The sequence below is a fragment of the Equus asinus genome, chromosome 2 (genome assembly GCF_041296235.1).
Source record: "Equus asinus isolate D_3611 breed Donkey chromosome 2, EquAss-T2T_v2, whole genome shotgun sequence".
Lineage (NCBI taxonomy): Eukaryota > Metazoa > Chordata > Mammalia > Perissodactyla > Equidae > Equus > Equus asinus.
The window spans coordinates 111,307,027-111,332,281 of NC_091791.1; the positions used below are offsets into that span (position 1 = coordinate 111,307,027).

The following is a 25,255-nucleotide window of genomic DNA, read 5'->3' on the forward strand; positions in this document are numbered from 1 at the left end:
TTGATATACTTACACAAACACACACAGGCACATGTTCTTAAACACACACACACAAGACCATACCAAGGCCCTGCCCCCTCTCAGCTCAGCTTCAACTCCTGCCACCCACTCTGGGCTCCCACCACAATGGCTCCCCTCTCCCCTCTCCTCAGCCTTTGGGGTGTCTCATTACCAGTCCTCAAGGGATCCCACGCCAGGTCAGGCTGCCCTGTTGGGAGCTCTCATAGCACCCAGTACTTCTCCTTGTGGTGCATGTCACAGTTGTCGTTTTACATTCATCTGCGTGACTATTCAACTAAGGTCTATCTCACGCACTAGGCTGCACCTCAAGGGTAGGACCCCTGATGTCTGGACCCTCCATCACAGTCCCAGAGCCTACCACTGTGCCTGGCACATTGCAGTGTTCACTCAGTTATTGACTGAATGAATATGCTGGTCTACATTTGGCTTTTAAAAATTAATAAGACACTTTGGACATCTTTCACGTCAGAACAGATACATCCACCTCTTTCTCTTTGATGGTTCTACAGTATTCCATCACATGGATGTATCATAATTTCATAACCAGGTCCCCATTAATGGGTTTTAAAGGTATTTCTAATTTTTGCTCTTTCCAACAACACGGTTTCACTGCTTTCACATCTTTGCACACTTGTGCATGTATGTCCGTTAGGTAAGCCCCTAGACGTGAAACTGCTGGGTCAAAGGGACCATGCATGACAAAACTGGAGAGGGAATATCAAATGCTTTTCCCCAAAGTGGTGCCAATCCCCACTCCTCCTGGCAGTGCATGAGGATGCCTGCTTCCTCGTCCCCTTGCCACATGGGGTATCAGCAAACTTTTTTATTTTGCTCATAGGTAGTTAAAAACAGCATCTCCTTTGTCAAATCGCATTTCTTTAATAACAAGTGAAGCTGACGACTGTTTTTGTTAGGTTATTGGCCATTTGTATTTCTTTTTCTATAAATTGTCTGTTCCTGACTTTTGTCCATATTTCTATTGAGTTGTCTTTTTCATCTAGATTTTATAAGAATTCTTTCTATATTTCCCCTCTTTGACATTTGCTTTTTGACTTTACGATATGTTGTCACAAAGAAGTTTTTCATTTCTATGCTGTCAAATTTATCAATCTTTCTTTCTCTTTTTTCTCCTTTCTCTGACTCTCAATCTATAGCTACCTGTTCACATGCAGAGGAAAGGTGCTCAACAAGTGTCAACATTGGCTACTTCTAGTAGGGGAGGCCTGGGATGACTTATAACCCATTGCTTTGTGCTTTTCTGTATGGCTTCATTTTTTTTTATAAACCACATAATCATTTTTATAAAAAAGAGTTCTTATTTAAAAAGAAACAGTATGGCACCTGGATTTATGTCATTCACATGTTAGAAAATGTTGATAATGAATAAAATCATAATTGTATTCTGCATCTTTTCTAATTTTAAACAAAAAAGGCTAGTATTGTCAGAGATTTTGCACTTGTCTAATTATTTACAATAAATCAATTGCACATTATAGCACATACACAGTAGTTAACAAGCGCCAATCAGAAGCACTGCCATTTGCTGAGGCGTCTGAACCTGCCAGGAGCCAGGCCTCATCAAGGCCAATAATGTGCCCAGAGCAGGAATGTGAAGCTAGATTTTCTGACCCCTAAGTCTTTGGAAGAGTAACTGATAAATTAAATTATTTCATTATACTTTGCAAATTAAACTCTAAATTTGGGCACTACTGAGTGGCAGAGCTATTCTAAAAACTGAAAAGAGAAATACACAATTCAAGTGTCAGAGATGTGAAAAGGCAATGCACACTGGTGCAGGGTTAATTTATACTCCTGGAAAACACACACCCACAAACATGCTCTCACTCACATAAATGAAACCCTGTGATTTTTCTTTTGGATAGGAAAATAAGGTTCTATTGCCAAAATCTGCCAGGAGTAGTTTCAGAAACGATCACATTTGCACAGTTTCTCACGGTCCCCTGCTGCAGAGGGACGAATGGGGCCGAGGGCAGCTCTTTCATCAGTGTCTGAGACTGCGCCTTCCCTGGGTGGTGGCTCTGCAGGGCTGGCTTTATTTTCCTCCATTTTAATGGATTAGTTCCTAAAATACTTTGGAACTTTTCTACATTCTAGAGAAAATAAAAGGTCTTTTCTCTCTCGGTGTTCCTCTCACTCCAAAGGAATTAAAAGTGAAAAACAAGAGGAGAAATAACAAAGCCCCTTTTCTTTGTGTGCCTAATAAATGGCTTTGAGGCATGGGCTCCCTTGGAGAGCTGAGGCCACACTGTACCTTTCTGTATCTTAGGTAAAGAAAGAAAAAGGGAGCCTTAATAAACGTTTAATAATTACTGTTAATAAATAAGAGTAGCTTACCCTGGCAACATGCCTAATGGTGCACAGAGTAGTTCCACTTTGAAACTTCGTGTAGTTCTGTGAAGTGGACAAGGTCTTTTGTAGGGTTTCTTTTTCTTCTTTGAGAGGTTAAATGACTTGTATAAACAGAGGGTAAACAGAAGAATCTAGACTCCAATTCAGATTTTCTGATTTCAAATCCAATGCTATTGTGACTTCGCCAAACTATCTCTTTAACAATGATCAGCAAGTATTTATTTAACACTCTCTAATCTTTATTAACCTTGAGAATAAACAACAATAAAAGTCACCTATCAAACTTTACAAGCATTTATAAAAACGAGTAAATTCCTCCCTAACCCAAATACAGAGAAATCCTTCCAACTTAGAATCAAAATCCAAAAGTAAAGAATGCAAAGCTTGAAAATTTGAAAGCATTCAGAAAACTTCTGGATGGCAGAAAACATTGTGAATCCACACACAAAAAATTAGAGCTATTAAATGAGTTCGGCAAGGTTGCAGCATACAAGGTAAACATACCATTTGTATTTCTATACACTAGCAATGAACAATAGGAAAAGGAAATTAAGAAAACATTTCCATTTGTAACAGCATCAAAGAAAACAAAAAGCCTGGGAATAAATCTACCAAAAGAAGCGTAAAACATACTACAAAACACGGCTGAAAGAAATTAAGGAAGACCTAAATAAATAGAGATATGCTATGTTCATGTATTGAAAGGCTTAATGTTGTTAAGATGTCAATACTCCCCAATTGAAATACAGGTTCAAGTACTCCTTGTCAAAATCCCAGCTGTTCTTTTTTTCAAAAATTTATAAGCTTATCCTAAAATTCATATGAAAATGCAAGGGACCCAGAATAGCCAAAAAATCTTGAGAAAGAATAACAAAGTTGGAGATGTCACAGTTATGATTTCAAAACTTACTTCACAACTTGTACATAAGTGTTCACAGCAGCATTATTCATAACATCGATTAACTTAATGAAAAACCACAGTAATTGAGACAGTGTGATACTTGATGTGGGGTCGGTGAGCCAAGGAGTCGAAAGAAAGATTTCTTGGACTCTCAAGATCTGGCAGTAGTGCTCTTTTATTTAGAGAATAGTGTGGAATAGCATGGGGACAGGACCCATGGGCAGTCAGAGCTGCTGCGTGGGGACAGGGCCCACGGGCAGGAGGAGCCGCTGCTGCTGCCCCAAGTTGAGGGTTAGAGCTAAATTTAAGGCATAGGTATATGTGTTATCTCTTTACAAGACAAAGGAAAGAATATGAAAAAAAGTTAAAATGGTATCAGTGCAGGTGGGGTCTGGTCACTGGGTGATCCCATGACTTTTAGACAAGAATCAAATCGGATTAAGTAAAGGTCAGAAGCCACCACCCTAAATCAGTTATATGAGATTGCCAGACAGCAACCAACTTAAGTTCTTGCCTTCCCCATTAAGAGTTTCTAGGGACAAGGTCATCTCTCTTCTTCTTCCTGGTACAGAGAGGGAGGCAGCTTTTACAGATAGAGATTTACCTTACAAATGTAAATGTGTCCCAACAAGGGCAAGTTCCATTCCCCAGAGCCTCCCTCCCTGTCCCAGTTTATCAAAAGCAATCAGCCCCAAACAATCCCGATGCCAAAGAGACATATCCTGGGGTGGCCAATTTCAGGTCCCTACAAGGTCATCCCCCCTTCCTTCACAAGTGCAAACATTTCTCGAAGAGCAAACAAATTCCAGTCCTCGGAGCCTGCTTCTCATCTGCAGTTTTAAAAGTAACCAGCCTAAAATCCTCATCAATACTGACATAAGGATAGACATGAAGATCAATAGAATAGAATTGAGAATCCAGAAATAAATTCTTACATTTATGGTCAATTGACTTTGACACAGATACCAAGATGATTCTGTGTTGAAAGGATAGTCCTTTTAATAAATGCTGCTAGGACAACTGGATATTCACATACAAAAGAAGGAAGTTGGACCTCAACCTCAGATCATATAAAAAAATAAACTCAAAATGGATCAAACACCTAAATGTTAAAAGCTAAAACTATCAAACTTTTAGAAGGAAACAAGCCTTCATGAACTTGGATCAGGCAATGGTTTCTTAGATGTGACACCAAAGGCACAAGCAACAAAAGGAAAAAAGGATACATTGGACTTCAACAAAATTAAAAACTTTTGTGCTTCAAAGGACACTGTCAAGAAAGTGAGAAGAAAGCCACATGATGGGAGAAAATGTTCACAAATCATACATCTGATGAGGGTCTAGTAGCTAGTAACCAATATAAAGAGCTCTTATAAGTCAACAGTAAAAAGACAAGTAACCCTGTTAAAAAACGGGCAAAGGATTTGAATAGGCATTTCCCCAGAGAAGATTCACAAATAGTCAATAAGCATACAAACAGATGTGCAATATCATTAGTCATTAGAGAAATTCAAATCAAAACTGCAATGAGATACCACTTCATACTCACTAGGATGGTTAAAATAAAAAAGAGAGACAATAACAAGTGTTGGTGAGGGGGTGGAGAAAGCAGAACTCTTACGCATTGCTGGTGGGAATGTAAAATGCTGAGGCCACTTTGGAAAACAGCTTGGCAGCTCCCCAAGAAGTTTAATATTGAGTTACCACATGACCCAGCAACTCCACTCCTAGCCTTACACCCAAGAGAACTGAAAAAATTCCATATAAAAACCTGTACATGAATGTTCATAACATTATTTATAATATCCATAAAGTGGAAACAACCCAAATGTCCATCAGCTGATGAATAGAGAAACAAATGTGGTCTACGTGGATAACAGAAAACTATTCAGACATGAAAAGAAAACAAAGTACTGATACATGACAAACATGGATAAACCTTGAAAAAAATATGCTAAATAAAAGAAGTCAGACACAAAAGGCCACATATGGTATGATTCTATTTATATGAAATGTCCATAATAGCCAAATCCAGAAAGTAGAGTGGCGGTCACCAGGAGATGAGGGGAGGAGGGGAAGGGAAATGACTCCTAATGGGTACAAGGTTTCTATTTGAGGTGATGAAAATGTTCTGGAATTAGATAGTGGTAATGGTTGCACAACTTGTGAATATAATTAAACCACTAAATTGTACACTTTAAAAGGGTGAATTTCACAGTATGTAAATTATCACAATAAAAAACACTATGAACAAAATGAAATGTAAATGACAAATTGGGTGAAAATATTTACAAAATACATCATAGATAAAAGGGCAATATGTGTAATATTTAAAGAACCTTTAACAGTTAAGGTAAAGTAGATAAAAATTCTACTAAAAAGTGGACAAGTGAGGGGCCAGCCTGATGGCATAGTGGGTAACTTTGTGTGTTCTGCTTCAGCAGCCTGGGATTCGCAGGTTTGGATTCCCAGTGTGGACCTAGCACCGCTTGTTAAGCCATGCTGTGGGAGCATCCCACATAAAATAGAGGAAGACCGGCACAGATGTTAGCTCAGCGACACTCTTCCTCAAGCAAAAAGAGGAAGATTGGCAACAGACGTTAGCTCAGGGCCAATCTTCCTCACCTACACACACCAAAAAGTGGACAAATGATACGAATAAGTCACAAAAAAGAAAATTCACAAAATATATTGAAGTCCTTTAAACATATGAAAAGATATTCAATTCCATTTTAAATAAGAGAAATGCAGATTAAAACTACACTGAGATGTCACTTCTCACCTATCGGCTGAGAATAATTCAAAAGCTTGACCATCCACTCTTTTGGAAGAGGCTGTGGGCACACTCATACACTGCTGGTGTGGCCTACAAATGAGGGGAAGCCCAAGGACAGGCAATTTGGCAACATCCTACAAAACTACCAACACATGCTCCCTTCAACTGAGCAGTCCCACCTGTAGGAATTACTCTGAGAATACAACTCCAACAATACAAAAGTATATGTGTCTAAGATTATTCATTACAACATTATTTGTAACTGCAAAATACTGGAACCTACCTAAATGCCCAAACATAGGAAACTATTTGAAAAAACCACAGTATGTACATAAAATGGATTATTATACCCCTGTACAAATGAATAAAGATTTCTACGAACTGCTACAAAGTGATTTCCAGGATATATTGTTAAGTGAAAAAAGCAAAGGTATACACAACAAATAAATAACTTGGTGGGAAGAGGGAGAGACATTCCTAACAGTAGAATGTCAACTGATAAATGTGGATGGAATGGCAGAATGGAAAATCATTAACTTGCAAACATCAAGTAAAGACTGGTTTGGGAAACATTCATCAAAGGATGCTAAACCTAGAGGGAAATTTCTAAGAGGAGTATGATATGTATCTGGTCTTCACAATGTCTCTCCATAGAACGTTTATTGGCTATACAGTGGAAAATAGTTACTATACAGTGAAGAAGCTATATATCACTGTGACTGAGTGATAAAAATCAATGTCACCAATGAAGGACAGATGACAACACATGCCTCCAGATGCACACCCAAAGAAAATACTATAGTCTTCTGTAGTATTCAAGCTGGGCATGTGTTGTTGGAATCGTCATGAGGAAACATCAGATGAACCCAAACTGAGGCACTGTCCACAAAACAACTGACCTATATTCCTCAAAAATTTCAATGTCATAAGAGACAGAGACAGGCTGAGAAACTGTTCTAGATTGCAGGAGACCAGAGTCATGACAACTAAATGCAATACATGATCTCGGACTGGGTCTTGTGTTGGAGGGAAAAAATTGCCATAAAGGATGGTATTTGGACAACTGACAAAATAGAACATGGTCTGTACCAATGTTAACAGTCCTGAATTTGATAACTGTATTACAGTTACCTAAGAGAATATCTTTATTCCAATGAAACATACGCTGAAATATTCAGGGATAAAAGGATAATGATATATTCAACATACTTTCAAATGATTACAAAATATAAATAATTATCGCTCTGAGTATATGTGTGTGCATATATATATGTGTTTGTATGTCTGTCTAAACAGATAGATAGGGAGAAAGAATGTGGCAAAATACTTTAAAATGGTGAATCTGAGCCCCATGAACAAGAAGCCATTTCCCACTCACACAGCGCTACGGGCTCCTAAGAGAAATAAGGCCTGATATACTGGAAGGCTGCACTTACATTTGGATCCTTTGCTGATCGCTGCCTTCAGACATTTGAATTTCTTTCTCTAAGCCAGTGTTTCCTAAATTGTGACCTGGGGAAGACTAGCGTCTCCTGGCTTTATTAGACCCTCCTCTCGATTCATAATCCACATTGGCATTTTTAAGGCACTATAAAACCCTGTGTTGAAGACATCTGTTTAACTTTAATTCAATATTTCTCAAATTTATTTAACCACGAACACCTTTTCTAGGAAGACCTATGAACTCTTGTGAGATGCTAGTATCCCGCAGAATACAGTTTGGGAAATGCTTCTCTAAACCAAACTCAAATCTTTGCAATGCATACTGTTGGGTCTTAGAAGCCAAGTTTCATTCCAGTGAATTTTATTAGTGTAATGGCCCTTGCCGGATGACTCTCAATGGATTATCACTTGGTGTCTTTCTTTGAACTTTAGAAACTGTACAGCAAAGATAGAGCCAATACTTTGAGGGCAGATCTGGATTTAGTCAGGAAACAGTGAGAGGATATGGACTAAGAGGAAAATTAAAATTAAAGTTAATTTGAGACTCTAGTCTGTAAAATGGAAGTAAAATAATATTTAAAAGTTGGTGTGAAACTGGTTCAATGAAGAACAAAGGAAAACCAGCTTCTGGTGGCAAAGAAAGTCAAAGCAACCCTTTGGCAGAATGTCCATATGAAGTGAGAATTATAAAATATTCTTCTTTCCTCCCAGAAGTTTAACTTTTGGAAATTTACACTAGTAAATAACTCAGGAAAAGAAAAAAATTTTTTGTATAAGAATATTCAGAATTATTGATACTAACAACAAACTGCAAACGCACCAGTGCTCTTATGCTCAGTAAGTGGTCCCACCAGCCTCAGAGTGACCTAAACCAAAAACCTGGTGTAAAGCTGGACCCCTGCATCTCCTTCACTCCCCCACATCTGCACAACTCCCAGGCCTGTCATTTCTACTCTCCACCTCTGTCAAATTTGTTCACGTCTCTCTATTCTCACAACGCCACCTGAGTCCAGGCTGTCATCATCTCCTACCTCGACTCCTGTGGCCATCTCCTGAGTCATCTCCCTGCTTATCTCTCGGCCATCCAGTCCATTCTCCATACTGCAGAGCGATCCTTCTAGACTGATAATCTGATGATGTCAATCTCCCTGCTTGAAAACCTTTAACTGCCCCTAGGATGCAGCTCAAATTCCTTAACGTGACTTTCAACACCCCACCTCAATGATGCCTGTCTACTGCCTTTACCATTCCCATTGCCCAGGCATAGGAAATTTCTTACAATTCCCCCAACGTGTCAAACTTCGTCTCACCTTCAGACCTTTCCATGTGCTCTGCCCCCTTCCTGCGTCAGTCTCCCACACCTCTTAGTACTTTTTGAACAGGTGTTTACCTTTACTACCTTTGCTTCCTCACATCTCACTCATTATACAATCTGGTTTCAATCACTGCCTCAATATTTCCTTCAACAAGGTCATCAATGAAAGAAGGAAAAAGGAAAAGGAAAAGAAAGAAAAAGAAAAAAGGGACGGAAAGAGAGAAATTTTAAAAAATTCGTATGTAGCACTATATATCAGGCACTGTGCTGAGCACTTTACAGATCTTAACTCATCCATCCTCCCAACAACTCTATGTCCTCCATTATAGCAGCAGGTATTAAAGAGGGTAACATAAAGGATACCTCTTTCTTTTTTTTACTTGTCCTCCTGTTTTTCTGGCAAATTCTTCTCTATTTCCTGTGCCAGGTTATCCTTCTTTACTTGACCAATGGATACTGAAGTTCCTCAAGACTGTCATCAGTCCTTTTCTCTTCTCACTCCATAGACCCTTCCTAGGTGATCTCATCCTCTCCCAAGGAAATCACTGTGTACGAGTAGATGACTTTCTGATCTATTTTCTGAGCTCCAGTCCTGATTATCTAACCACGTAACTGTTTCTTCCATTTGTATGCCTCATGGGCATACCATCAAAACCTGAGCTCACCATTTATCCATCACCCAGTCGCACCTGCTCTCCTACTGTCAATGGCACAAACATCTACTCAGTTGTCCAGACCAGAAACCCAGGAGTCATCTTTGATTCTTCCCATTCCTTCTTTTTCTCACATCCAATCAATCTCCGCATCTCATCAACTCTGCCTCCTAAATCTTTGTCAAATCCATCTACTTCTCTTCACCCTTACTATCATCATCCTAGATCAAGCCAAAATCATCTTAGGTCTTCGCTACTTCAGTGGCCTCCTAACTGGTTTCTCCACTTCCACTCTCGGCACCTCTTCCACAATCCATTCTCTATATGTCAGCCAGGATAATTTTTCTAAAAAATACTGGGTTTCAATCTGGGCTATGCCATTTATTGGCTGTGTACTCCTGGGCATACCACACAAACTTCCCAATTCTTGACCTCCTCATTTATAAACCGGAAATAATAATATGACACAGGGTGGTAATAATGATAAAGAGAGATAATCCAGATAAAGTGAGAGAATAGGACTCTAATAAATTGTAGGTAAGAATATAAATAGTCAGACAAATTTAAAAAGAAATAGCAATAAAGTACTCTCAGTACCATGTCATTATATCTCACTGAAATAACAGGAATGAGTTAGTCTATATTTTACAACTTTAACAGGGAAAAATTCTCAAAAACAATTTGAAAGGTGCTTTTAGCAGATGATTTGTTACAAAAACATTCAAACTCACTGTGATGGTTAATTTTGTGTGTCAACTTGGCTAGGCTATGATGTCCAGTTTTTAGGTCAAATACTAGTCTAGACGTTGCTGAGAATGTATTTGGTAGATGTGATTTAACACTGACAATCAGTAGACTTTGAGTAAAGGAGATTACTCTCAATAAAATGGGTGGGACTCATCCAGTCAGTTGAAGGCCTAAAGAGCAAAAGGCTGAGGTTTCTCGAAGAAGAAGGAATTCTGTCTCAAGACTGTAAAACAGAGATCCTGCCTGAGTTTTCAGCTGGCCCACTTACCTTCTTACTGATTTTGGACTTGTCAGCCCCCACAATCATGGGAGCCAATTCCTTAGAGTAAATTTCTCTCTCTCTCTTTCTATGTATTTATCCTATTGGTTCTGTTTCTCTGGAGAACGCTGACTGACACACTCACAGAGGAATCTTAAAGTAGAATAGCAGCTAACACGTAATGACTCGAAGTGGCTTCAGGTACAGATTTTAGAGCGCAGTAGAAAAGATCCCTAATCAGTTTGATAACATGAGCTCTAAAGAGATTAAATACTAAAGGATACAGACATGTTGTCTGGGAAATACAACTTAAATTATGCACCTAATATGAGAAAAGCCATCTTCAGGGAGTCTCAGGCTGTTTGTGGAGCGTCCACCTGGCAACAGGGCACTAGCATCTGATACTCACCCACTTGGCCCTCTATACAAAGATGTTTGTTGAACATCTACTCCAGGCCAAGCGTTGTACTTATCTAGAGCAGATAACAAAGCCGGGCATTCTCAGAGCTGCTATTCCGCTTGTATCTATGATAAGCCTTGGGTCTAGATCAGCGTTAGCGGCCAGTATGGTGCAGCTTACCTGTAAAAAATGGTTGACGGATGCGTCGTGGAATCCCAGGGCTTGTTCTACACCTGCTAATTCCCTCAGTATTGGTACACACTCAAGACTTTTTTCACCTTTGCTGATCTCAATATATTCTAAAGCCTCTTGGTAGTGGGGCAGAGCTTCTTTTGATTTCTTCTGACCTTGATATACTCTAAAAAAAAAAATCAAAGGGATTATTTTTAAAATAATTAAGAAAGAAAATACTGAAAATATAGGTGTGCTGGTGGTTAGGATTTGGCTCTCTGACCCCTGTTGTTCAGGTTTGTTTCCTTGCCAGCTAAGCTTTTCTCTCCTCCCAGAGGCAGCAGGGCATCACGGTCAAGAGAACGGACTTTGGAATAACCAGGAAGGTTCAAATCCTGGTTCCACCACCTTACTAGATGTACAACCTTCAAGTTGCTTAACACTTCCCTCATCTGTAAGTTAAGAATAACAACAGTGCCCACTACATTGGATTATTATGAAAATTAAATTAGTTAATATTCATAAAAACAGTCTCTGACACATATTAAGCGCTATGTAGGTGTTGGTTTAAGCATGCATAAAATATTCAACAAAACAATAGTAATCATAAAGGATACTGAGATGATGATAACTAATCTGTTGAGAAATTATAGAAATTTCCCAGTTTTGGTGAGGATGTGAAGCACTCTCATTAACTGTTGGGGAGAATATAATTTGGGCATAAACTTTTCTATTTCAAAATTACATGTATATATATATATATATATGTACACACACATATTTCTTCTAATTACACTTCTAGTAGTTTATATTGAAGAGATACTCTGACAGGACAAGAAAACAGATATAAGAACATTTACCTAAGCATTCATTGTAATAGTGGAAAAGTACAAAGCACTTAACATACACCAATAGGAGAACATCTAAGCAGGTTACAGTAAGAACACCTATACTGTGGAATGTTATGTAACCATTAAAGTTAATGTTGATACATATTTATCAACATAGAAGTATATCCACTATATATTCTTCAGCAAAAAAAGGCAGATGACAAAAATACTTTGTTTAATATCTTATGCATATGAAAATTTTATATCTAATCTATAGGTCCACATATGCATGAAGAAACATCTGAAAAATGATCACTAAAATGTTAGCAATAGTTATCTCTAAGGAATTGGTTGTGAGTGATTTTACTTTTCTACTTTATACTTCCTAAATTTCCTTCTATAAAAGTATATTACTTTTACATTAGATAAATGTTAATTTAGAAATTATAAGTAAAGGCAGCAGTGGGAAAATATTCTGGTAGCTTCTTGGGATAAGACTCTCTTGTGTACAAAAAGTATCCCTATATATCATTCAGCAAACACAATAACAGACATTTAAAAGCAATCTTCTCTAAAATATTTGCCAAGACTATTAGAAACTGTTTTGCATGGAAAAATTTTAGGTACAAAATTCATAATGAAAGCTATCAACTCTTCCTATGGTGCCCTGCACCCTAGAATCTTTACTACAAAAAGGCCTTACAATTTCCAAATTGCCCATGGGTAAACTGAGATGATATCTGAGAAAGTAACTAAGAGATCACAAAAAATAGGTGTTGTCTTCGACTCAATCATTGGGTATTTTTCACCACTGTCTTTGCTCTCCAATAAATTTCACAGGAATTGACTGACAGAAGTAAAGATACTTTGCAGCTCTGTGGTTCAGATGGCCATAATGAAATAAAATGCTCACTGAATAGTTTATGAGTTGGGATCCCTTCTATAATTGTAAAGAGGTTTACAACATGGGAAGAGGTCAGGGACATGCTCCTGGACCAGGCTGTAGCTTGCAGCAACTCTAATCTTGGACAGGAAGAGATTAACAGGTGACCTGTAATACTGGATTTGCCTTCTGACTCTTAATGAGCTTAGAATGTAGTGGGGTAATAAGTAGTGTCATAAGTGAAGAGAAAACCTACTAGCATCTTTGGTGATAAAAAGAGGCTATGAAACCTATGGTTGGTAACAAATCACTTAGCCAAAGAATTAGATTCCTGGTAGACAAAGATTAAATAATTGAAGAGAGGAGTCAGCAAACTGTGGCTTGTGGGCCAAATCTACTCAGTGTCTGTTTTTGCAAATAAAGTTTTATTGGCACCCAACCACCCACCTTGTTCACAGATTGTCTACGGCTGCTTTTGCACTACAATGGCAGAGTTGAATAGCTGCAACAGATACCACATCGCCTACAAAGCTTAAAATATTTACTCTCTGGGCCTTAACAGAAACAGTTTGCCAACCTCTGGTCTAGAATCTAAAGAAAGTCACATACTTTCCAAATGATTCCAGATTTTTTCCCACTTAATTTAGCCTAGAGAACTCAGACAATGCCACAGATTTTTGAGCAAAGGAAAAAAATATTCATCTGCTTCCTTTCTCATCTCTGTAAATGATGAAGAGTGTGCCAAAGAAATAAAGAATAGGTTCTTTGTTTCCAAGGCTGCTTGTAAATGTCAGAAGAATAGTAAATATAAATGCCAAGATGATTTCATTTGGACAACAGCTTTAAAAGAAAGCAATATTCAAAGCTTAGTAATCAAGCTCATAAATGAGAAAAAATAGAAAAGTAAACAATATCAAGGTAAATGTTAATTCCTGTATCAAAAATTCTTCCTTTTCCAAGATAGGACACTAAGGAAAAGTATTTGGGGGTTTGTAGTGGTGAAGATCAGGGACAACTTGTAGCCATCTACTATCTATCTTAGCCAAAAGCACAGCATTGCACTCCAAGTTAATGCGACAGCACCTTTTCAGGTTTCAAAAAGTCACTCTTCAAATACTTGACTCTCAGAGAAAATTTTATAGAAAAGAATACAGGCTGAGAGGCAGGGCAATCAGTTACAAGTATGGCTGCAGGAGTAGAAAACCCAAACTGGAGTTTGAGCATCCTTATTTCCTAGGCTGCACAACCTTGGGCAAGAGCAAAACGCCTCTGAACTTTGGTTTTCTCATCTGAACACTGGTGTCGAATAGAGTTTTTGTGAGAATCAAGTAAGATACCTGAAAGAGCTTTGTAAATGAAAGCAAGCCATACAGATTGGTATCAAGTGTCCATACATAATCATATCTTTCACTCCTTCCCTTCCCAACCTGTAGTCTCAAGGGAACTGAGTGGTGCAGCCTCAGGTTGTTCTCATGTTGAAATGGGCCCAGCTGTGGTCTCAGCTTCCTCCCACCCAGCCACAGAAGATTTTGGAAAGTCTAAATAATAGGCAGAATCAGTTAAACTTGTGTGCAAGTGAGAAAGGCATTTTCGTATCCAACTGAGCTTTTCAAAAAATTGAGAACAACTTATTATAAAAATAATACATAATCATCATTAAAAGAAAAGATATAGAAAAATTAAAATATGTAATTACGACATCCAACGATATGTGCTGTACATCTTGATATATACCCTTCTAGATGATCTTCTATTGTACTTTTAAAAAGGATCATAATGTTTTAGAATCTGCTTCTTTCACTTAATCACACATTAAAATGTGGCAATGAATGCTATAAAATCACTTTTAGTGGCTGAGTGGTGTCAAATCAGATTTGATGGACCACCCATCTTCAAAAATATTATTATTCAGGAAGTTTAAAAAATGGTTTGTGGAAAATTTTTACAAATCATATTTCTGATGAGGGACTTGTATCCAGAATATATTTTAAAACTCCTACAACAATAATAAAAAGACAAACCAATTTAAAAATGGGCAAAAGATCCGAATAGTTATTTCTCCAAAGAAGATAGATAAATGGTCACTAATCATATAAAGAGATATTCATAAATCATTAGTCATCAAGGAAATGCAAATCAAAACTACAATGAGATATCACTTTACACCAATTAGAAAGGCAGCTATAATTTAAAAAAAGATAATAAGAACTGTTGGCAAGATGTGGAGAAATTAGAATCCTCACTCACCACTGCTGGGAATGTAAAATGGTGCAGGTACTTAGGAAAACAAGTGTCAGTTCCTCAAAAGTTTAAACATAGAATTACTAATGACCCAGCAATTCCACTCCCAGGTATATCCCCAAAAGAAATGAAAACATACATCTACATAAAAACCAGTACACAAATGTTCATAATAGCACTACTCAAAGAGCCAAAAAGTGGAAACAACCCAAATGTCCACCAACTGAGGAATGAATGAATAAAACGTAGTATATCCATACAATGGAGTATTATTCAGTCATAAAAAGGAAGTACAAAAAGGAAGAACTGATACATGTTACAACATGGATGAACCTTGACAAAATTATGTTAAGTGGAAGAGGCCAGTCACAAAAGACCACACTTTGTATAGTTCCATTTATATGAAATGTCCCGAATAGGCAAATCTATATGGACAGAAAGTAGATCAGTAGTTGTCAGGGATTGGGGGAACATGGGAATGGGGAGAGGCTGCTAATGGGATGAAAATGTTGTAAAATTGATTGTGATGATGGTTGTACAACTCTGTCAATATGCTAAAAACCACTGAACTGTATACTTGAATTGGGTGAATTATATGGTGTGTGAATTATATCTCAATAAATCTATTACTTAAAAATGTTTCTAAACATTTGGAAGCAAACTAAATATAGATGAGATTCAGGAGCAGCCATAAACTTAATAATTTTTGTTTAAACAAATAACTGTAATGGTAATTCTTAAACAAAAATTAAAATATTTTTCTCTTAATACCGTCCTCAAGCTGGTCATCATTTCTAACTTGCACATTCAAAGCAGGTGAGGAAAGGATGTGTGCTTTGGCTCTAAGTTGGTCCTCTATGATTGGATGGTCCTACGCATCTGTTTAGGCAGGGAGGTTAGGAGAGCAGAGAATGCTGGGGGTCCTGCTGCACTTGACACTCAACACAATGGCCATTCCCATGGAGAGGCCATAAATCAGGCTTGGACAGTGAGCTACTCGTCTCTCTCTAACCTTCCAGAACTGTGGGCATGTCTCCTGATGAGCTCTAAGGCCTGGGTCTCTTGGAGAATGCCTAGGTCTATGTAAAGTATAACCTTAACAAGAAGACAGGAAATTCATGGACAGAAAAGCCATATAAAACTATTCTTTTTTTTTTTTTTTTTTAAGGAGGATTAGCCCTGAGCTAACTGCTGCCAATCCTCCTCTTTTTGCTGAGGAAGGCTGGCCCTGAGCTAACATCCATGCCCATCTTCCTCTACTTTATACATGGAACGCCTACCACAGCATGGCGTGCCAAGCGGTGCCATGTCCGCACCCAGGATCCGAACCAGCAAACCCCGGGCCTCCGAGAAGCGGAATGTGCGAACTTAACTGCTGCGCCACCGGGCCGGCCCTATAAAACTATTCTTAATGGAGCATTCTAGTAAGTCAATTACTCTGAAAGTTTAAATATGTTAATATATTTCATCTCACGACCCCTGGAGAACACAGATGTGGAAGAATCCAGAAACTGGTGATAAACCCAGAATCCTTTTCCTTCAGCTGACTGATTCAAGCCAATATGGTGTGGTTAAGGAAATCAGTTGAAGACTGGTGAGTAACAGAAGAAAGCTAAGTTCAATACAGCTCCCAAAGTTACCCAGGTTAGCAGAATTCGCAGTGTGCCAAAGACGGCTGGAAACCTCCAGCCCAGAGCTGAGGGAAGTACACCTGGCCATCGGGAGATGGTTTCCAGAGTTCTGGTCCAGCACAGAAGAGCTCAAACTCCTGCCAACAGGGCCTGACTCTGCACCCGCAGACTCCTGCTCCTTCCTCTGTGCCTAAGTCCTGAAGGACACCTGCCTGAGGGGACAAATGGGAGTTTCAATCCAGCCCGGGTCTGCTGGCCAAGCTGTGTGCTTGGACACAGGGCTGTGTCTGCTTGGAGGAAAGGGCACCTTTTTCTAATTCTCACAAAGACTCCATCCACTCACCCAGCTGTGTACAAAGGTGGTGCAGAGGTGGCAGTGGCTCTGCTGGGACCCTAATTTTCCTGGACTTGATGAGTTCAGATGACTCTTGAGAGTCATCTAAACCTTCCCATCTGGCTCCTCTGATGTTAGCTCCATTTCAGCCAATTGTGTTATGTGTATCTTCCCTCTGGTTCTCTGCTGGTTCTTCTATCTGGAATGTTCGTTCTTTCCTCCATCTCTGCCTAGCACACTGCCATTCATCTCTCTAACTATCATTCCTCTTTTAGTTTTAGCTTAGCCATCTCCTTTGGGTAGCCTTCCCTGCCAGGGCCAGGACTAGAGTGGGACCAGTGAGACACCTAGGACAGACTATTTAAGGTGGCACTCACTTTCAGCGGCAGGCAAGTGCAGGGTCATCACACGAGAGTGAGTGCCTCCTTAAATGGTGTGGCCTGGGCACCTGGCTTCCTCAAGGTAGCCCTGTCTCTGTTCCCTGACATCCCAGGTTGGGTTGGGTGCCTCTGGAACACCTGACTGTGCTCCCACAGAACGGTGAACCTCCCTGCTAAGGAAACATCTCTCATACTATATTATAACTGCCTGGGAACTCGGCACCCATTCCTTTAGTGCTGGGCTCTGTGAAGGCAGAGTCTAAGGCTGCCTCGTTCTCCTTAGCATCCCCAGCACTCTGCCCAGTGTCTGACACAGAGTGGGTACCAGTTGTCTGTTGGAATCAGGGAGGATGAGGTGGGGGGGGAGGGGGTGGGAGGAACAATCTGCAAATCCATTGGCTTAGAGACTCTGAGGCTTTAGTTCGTGTCTTAATTTTCATAGATCCCAGAATATGTTCTAGGAAAAAGTCTTCAAGAAAGGAACATGTAATTAGTTAAACTAGGAAGACGTCTTACTGGGGCATGGAGGCCCCTCATCCACGATGACTAGTGTCCTTATAAAAAGGAGAAATTTGGACACAGAGACACAGACACAAGGAGAACACCATGTGAACATAAAGACAGAGATCAGGGTGATGCATCTACAAGCCAAGGAACACCAAAGGTGGCCAGCAAACCATCAGAAGTTAGGAGAGAGGCCTGGAAAGGATTCTCTCTCACAATCCCCACAAGGAACCAACACTGCCAACACCTTTCTCTCAGACTTCCAGCTTCCAGTGAGAGAATAATTTTCTGTTGTTGGTGGTACTTTGTTATAGCAGCCCTAGCAAACTAGGACAGAATCCCTGCTGGCTGACTCCAGGCCTGGAGATTTTCCTTCCTTCATCCCCTAATAGATGAACACTGGGTGTACTCATCCAGAGCAGCTATTTAGATATCGGAGCACCTTTTTTGTTTTTAATTCACATTGTGCTCGAGCCCAAGTGGTAACTTTCCACTACTTCACTGCCTGGAAATTTAATTTGAACATCTGCTGAGATGGAAACCTAGAAGCAGGCAAATTCAGCAGGAATAAATACATGGCTTTCATCTGTCATAGTTCTGTCCCTGCTACAAGAATGTCTGCATGAGAGCATGGGTCTCATGAATCCAATGGACATCCAGCAAGCTGAACTTAGTGGGGTGTCCAGCCCTGAAGGCACACGGTCATACATAAAGTAGCCACACACAAAGGTGACCTGTTGCCATTTCTGAACTCTCTAAATTTAACAGATTTTTGGCAGACTATTATTGGCCTCACATTTCAAACTCTACTACTTCAGACTCTGAGTCCTTTTTCATCTGTAGCTAAAACCACCTACCTCTTTACTTACGTTATCCATAGCGGGAAAAATTAGATGCCTCACACTATGTACACATCAGTCCCAAGCAGATTAGAGGCCTAAATTTAAAATGCAAAACTTTGATATGTTTGAGAAAATATAAGGAAAAGTAACTCGTGACTTTGGGTAGGGAAGGATTTCTTAAATAAGATACAAAAAGTACAAATCAGAATAGAAAAACTAGGTAAAGTTGCTCTTATTAAAAATAAAAACTCCTTGGGCTGGCCCCATGGCCGAGTGGTTAAGTTCGTGTGCTCTGCTTCTGCGGCCCAGGGTTTCGCCAGTTCGAATCCTGGGCGTGGACATTGTACTGCTCATCAGGCCCGTTGAGGAGGCGTCCCACATGCCACAACTAGAAGGACCCACAACTAAAATATACAGCTATGTACCAGGGGGGTTTGGGAGAAAAAGGAAAAATAAAATCTTTTAAAAAAATAAAAATAAAAACTCCTATGCACCAAAAGTCAGCATAAAGAAAGTGAAAAGGCAATCCACACACTGGGAGCACATACAATATATGGAACAAGCAAATAAGTTGTTGTCAGAAATATGAAGAACATTTACATATTAATAAGAAAAATACAAACTGTACAGTTAAAAAATGAGCAAGAGGTATGAACAGACAACTCACAGAACAGGATTTTCAAATGTCCAGCAAACATGGGAAAATATGTTCAATCTTCCACTATCAGGGAAATGCAATTAAAGAAACCATATGATTGGCAAAGATAAGAAGTCTGACAATATCAAGTGTTGACAAGGATGTGGAGTAACAGGAATTTACATATCCTGCTGGTGAGAGTATAAATTGGTGGAAAGCATTTGGGAAACCCAGTAAAATTGAAGATGTGGATACTTGTTAACTAAACAATTCCACTCCTGGGCATACACATCAGAGACAATCTTGCACATGTGCCAAAGAGACATGTACAAGAGTGATGATGCAATTGGTGTTTATAACAGTGAAAAATTAGAAAGAATTTACATATTCACTCTCATGAGAATGGATAATTTAATTTAAAAGGGAAAATCAGGTGTATTAAACACAGTATGGAGGTTTAAAACAAAAGACTAGAGCTACATGTATCAATTGATGTGGATACATCTCAAAAATATAAATGTGATGGGGAAAAAACCCAAGCAACAGAAGAACACATATATATAAAGTTTAAAACAATGAAAAATAATAATGTATTTTTATGGCTATCTGTGTATACATTTAGAGGAATGAAAAACACTAAATTCAGCATAATAATCACCTGTAATGTGGGGGGAAGAAAACAGGATTGGGAAGAACATATAACAGGTTTCCATTTATCTGGAATGTTCTATTTTGTAAGCTTGGTAGTGTGTACATCAGTATTTGCATAACAATATCTATGGCTTTATATGCCTGAGATATTTCATTAAAAAGATGAACAAATACAGCACTTTTTCACTGTGTGTGAAGAATGAAGCACTTTCTATGCCTCACCCTTTGAAGTTACTATTGCATGCTACTCCAGGGTCCGGCACTAACACAACAGCCAGAAATGGAGGCTATTAAGCTAACGCAATCTACGATGAGCCTTCTAGAGCTCACTGAAGGTATAATGTTCACATAAAAGACAAAATGCAAAATAAAATTACTTTAGCTTCACAATATATTTAATAAAAAAGGAATTGAGTAGGTACTATCTCAGGAAATAAATAAATTATAGTCTTACCTGCATCTCTAACTCACTTAAAGCATCAGTTAGTTTTAGGGAATCTTGTCTGTCTCCATTTGCTCATATGTAACATTTGGGATAACATCATTTTCTCCTTTCCATTTCTATCTACCTGCGGGGGATGCTCTGAGGATTTACTATCTAGTGTGCCCATAATGTGTTTGGGTAGCTTTAGGAAACACACTAGACAGATGAAAAAATAGAGAATTTTGAACAACAGAATGTGGCAATATGTTAATTTGGCAGGTCCACAACTGAAACCACAGCACATTTTATTGAATGAAAATACGTCCACAGTAATTCTACAGAGCATGTAATGAGACACCGTCTCATTTCAGATGAGCTTCTGAAGACCTCACAGGGATGGAGACTTGTTTTAACATGCAACCAACAAATACAATCTCTTTTGCTATTACTAAGGCAACAGAGGGTTTCCTTTTAAAGGCTCTAGAATTTGGCAAGAATACTGAGCATGAGTGAAAAGCAGAGGCTTGGTGGGAATGTTGCTGACGATCAGAATCTGATAAGTCAATCCTGAAACAGGACAAGTTGGATTTTCTAGAGTCAAAGTGAGAAAAGGCTTACTTCTGGGTCTCTCTGTACCATCTGGCACATAGAGGTAAAGGCTTTAAGGCTCTGTGCATGCACTGTCAGGTTTCCACTCTGCACTAGCAAATGTTATCTATGCTATGGTTAGGAGCCTGGACACCAGAGTTTCATGGACCTGGGTCTGCTCTACCACTTTGCAGCTCCGTGACCTTGGGAAATGCCCACACTTCTCTCAGCCTCTGTGCTTCATTTGAAAGTACCTACCTCATAGGGAGGACTGCAGATTAAAGAAAGTAAGCAAGAGCACTGAGCAACAGCCTGATGAAGAAGGTGGTCAAGAACAATAGCCAGTATGATTGTTTAAAGTCATTATTATTATTTACAGCTGTTTAAGGGAAATGTGTATTATAAGGACAGAGTATCAGAAAGGGAAAGACAAAATGCAGTGCTCTGAAATAGCAAAACTTTAGGGGATTCAAGCAGATAAAGTATATAAAAGTAATCTGTGCCATGAGGCTTTCTGCTTTCCCACATTTAAAAAATGATTTCTTTAAAAAATTAGATCTTGTGTAAGTTAAGAGCATCTCTTCAATTACAGGAACACACGACGAGAAAAAGTGCCCCAAAACAACAAATGATTTCCTTCTTTGTTAAATAAGCATAAATAAGCAAAATAAGCACAGCGTCCCACGGGAGGAGCTAACAGGAGAAATATCTTTTCTGGGGAACAGCAGGCCATTCCTGAGAAGCAGGAAAGGGAGAAGCAGAGCTCTGAACACATGAGCACTTCTCAGAGGCTTTATGCCCAAAAGATAATGCAGAGAAAGTGATTCTTTAAAGAAACCCATCTACAGAGGTACAACTTAGACATCAAGAATCTCCAGGTAATGGGATAGACGAAAAAAAAAAAAAAAAAAGCTGAGTCCAGAAAGCAACAGTTAGATTTGGATACTACTGACTTGACCAGTCTAGGAAGGACTGTGGATCTAAAAGCAAAGGCTATTACTAAACTATCAAAAATTCTCAGTAAAAGACACTGGGGATGCTTTCTGGGGAGGCACATGGAACTAAGTAGAATTCCACCATCCAAATGAGGTGATGGCAGGTAGATATATACGCTGTCCCACTGGCCATTGTTTTCTCCATTATCTTTCACCCTTTCTCAGGAAGTATTGGCTATGGGAGAAACCATCCCCATTTCCTTTCTTCTTCGGAAAATTTATGTTAGAATCACTTGCCAAATCTCATGTTGGAATCACCTTCTAAATCTCATGACTATAATGAATCAAGAGAAAGCAAGACAAGGAAATGAACTCAACCTTTAAAAAAACCATATAAGACTCTGTGATTTTTAGCTTAGGAGGTTTACCAGAGCAAAGACAAAACAACCCCCAGCCTTCTCAAGTCACAGGATAAAAACATAGGAAAGAATACTGCATATCAGGGTAGTCTGGAAGTACAGAATCTTAATTGCGATGTAAGTACATGCTTTAAAATCAAATCATTTCCACAATGAAATGGCAGAAAGAAAAATGTTTAATTAGATAGTAATGAAATTAATGGCTACTTTTTTAAAACGGTCTACCATACACCCAGATGCTTTAATGTGGGATCTATTTCATCATCACAGCCACCCTCTGAGGTCTGATCGTTGCCACTTTAACAGAAGAGGAAAGTGCAGGACTTGTCCGTGGTCTTACAGATGGGAAGGTTGAATGGATGCTGATTTGAATGTGGGGCAACCTGACTCTAAAGCCCGCTTTGCCAACCACATCACATCATTCCTTAGAGATACCTGGGAGGCGTCCTGTTGATGCTCTGAGGAGAGTTCACTTATCACAGGCACACCTGAGAGCTGGTTCAGCACAACAATGCCAGACAAAGCACTTGCTGGGCAAGCTGTGGAAGACTCCAAAGATGACATATCACAAAGTCATAGAGAAAGCCTGGATAGGTCACATGTTCCAGAGTAGCACTCTCAATAGATCATCACCATCATGCCACACAGAAAGATTATTTAAAAGGTGTGTGTAGGGGGACCTGCCCCCTGGCCTAGTGGTTAAGTTCGGCATGCTCTGCTTTGGCAGCCTGGGGTTCAGTTCTGGGGCACAGACCTACACCACTTGTTGGTGGCCATGCTGTGGTGGCAACCCACATATAAAATAGAGGAAGACTGGCACAGATGTTAGCTCAGGGAGAATGTTCCTCAAGCAAAAAGAGGAAGATTGGCAACAGAGGTTAGCTCAGGGTGAATCTTCCTCAGGAAATAAATAAATTAAAAGGTGTGTGTGTGTGTGTGTGTGTGTGTAACGGTATGTGCCTGTGTATATAAAGATAACTATCAGTCTCTGGGGATCTAACTATCAGCAATCAGGATAGAAAATAATTCCTAATACTGGGAAAGAGTTTGTCCATTTTTCCTAATGTGTTATCACATTTTAAAAAACAACTGCACATATAGGAACACATGATTTGGACTCACTCTCCAAAGTTAACAAATAATTAGTGAATGAAGTAGTGCTGGAACAGAGGACAGGTAGAAGGGACGAAGCTTCAGGGCACAGCTAGGGATGGAAGGTACAGAGCGTGAGTCACCCTGCAGGACTTGTCTGTAAGCCCAAGGAGAAAAGAACTGGCCTGGCCTGACGGGCACCATAAAAGGCGAGGCAGAAGGAGGAAGCAGCACTGGAAGATACCCTTTTAAGAAAAACATAAATCCTGAGAACTGCCTGAGAAATCATCCTGGTCTTCCACCTCCAGGACCTGGCAAAAGAAAAGGCCTTTGTGGTTGTGAGTATAACTACAGAAATGTATAAAACCAAAGCCCTGTTACTTTCTAAAGCAGATGGGTTTAGGCAAAATATTCACACTTCAATGAGGAAACACAGCAAAGTGATCAAGTAAAAACCATGCAGCCTAAACAGGCAAGTTCCAGCGAATACATCACTGTGAAGAATACATCACTGTGAAGAATACATCACTGTGAAGAATCGGGATGCAAAGAAATAGCAAAGTTTAACTCCACTAAACACAAAGTAAGTCTGTGGGATAGTTGAGAGCATTAAATTCAATTCTTGTTGGGTATGCAGCGCAGATGCGTACCAGGCCCGCCACCTGCTGGCAAGGCATGGCACTGCTAATTTGGAAAGCACTCTTGGAGGAGGTGAGGATTCTGGCAGAGGATGATTTACTCTATTTTGTAGCAAGACTGCTCAACATTAAGTACTAATTAACATTAGTCAAGTCTCAACAGATGCAACAAATATCCATCTTGGACCACCGATTTTTATATTTCCTGTCTTACAATTCAAGATAGAATACCCACTTCTGGGCAGGAAGAAATTCTGGACTGGTAGGCCCTTCCAGTCACTACTCTCTTCTTCCTCTTATTACACAAATGGAATCATACAGTATGAATTCTTTTTGGTCTGGCTTCTTTCACTAAACATTATGCTTATGAGAGTCATCCATGATATTAAGAATAGGAGTAGTTTGATATTTTCTTTGTATGAACAGATCACAATGATATCTATTATTTTGGTGAGTATTTAGGTTGTTTCCAATTCTTGGCTATTACAAATAATGTAGCTTTGGACATTTGTGACTGTGTCTTTTGGTGAACATATGTGTGCACTTCTGTTGGGTGTATATTTAGGAGCGATACTGCTGGGTCACAGAGTATGCAAATGTTCAAATTTTGAAGATAAAGCCAGTTTGCTAAAGTGGTTGGACGAAATATATTCTAAATAACAACATATGAGAAAGCATGTGAAAGCATGGCATCCTTGCCAAAACTTGATATTATCAGCCTTTTAAAAAATTTTAGCCATTCTAGTGGAAATGTAGTAGTATCTTCTGATCTTAATTTTCATTTCCCTGATGACTGATGAGATAGAACACCATTTAATATGTTTATTAGCTAAGTGGGTATCCTTTTTTGTGAAAAGTCTCTTGCCCATTTTTCTATTTAGTTGTTTGTGGTTGTTTTATTGATATATAAGAGTTCTTTACAGATTCCAGAGACGAGCCCTTTGTCAGTTATATGTATTACAAATATCTTCTTCTCTCTGTGCTTGTTTATGGCATGAAATATGTGGTGGTTTAAATACAGAACCACACAGCACCAAACAGAAGGGGAAAAAGAGAATTAACACACTTAAAGGTCCTTGTGTTGTCGGGAAGTGGCCAATTGACTGATTTACATTAGATTCTAGTAAGTCAGGGGTATAAGTGACAAACTCTAAGGTAGCAACTGGAAGA

General features: G+C 39.2%; 1 protein-coding gene across 7 annotated transcripts in view; it reads right to left on the reverse strand.

The window, feature by feature from the left end:
* TTC23 (tetratricopeptide repeat domain 23) overlaps positions 1–25,255 on the reverse strand; it is a 99,559-nt gene that overhangs the window by 42,991 nt on the left and 31,313 nt on the right. For all 7 annotated transcript variants that reach the window (XR_011497657.1, XR_011497659.1, XM_070496228.1 and 4 more), the window contains exon 6: positions 11,066–11,243. Coding sequence is in view for 5 of the 7 variants with exons in the window: in XM_070496228.1 (XP_070352329.1) it covers positions 11,066–11,243 (178 nt within the window). In the remaining 2 variants the exon portion in view is untranslated. The remainder of the gene's footprint in view (positions 1–11,065; positions 11,244–25,255) is intronic.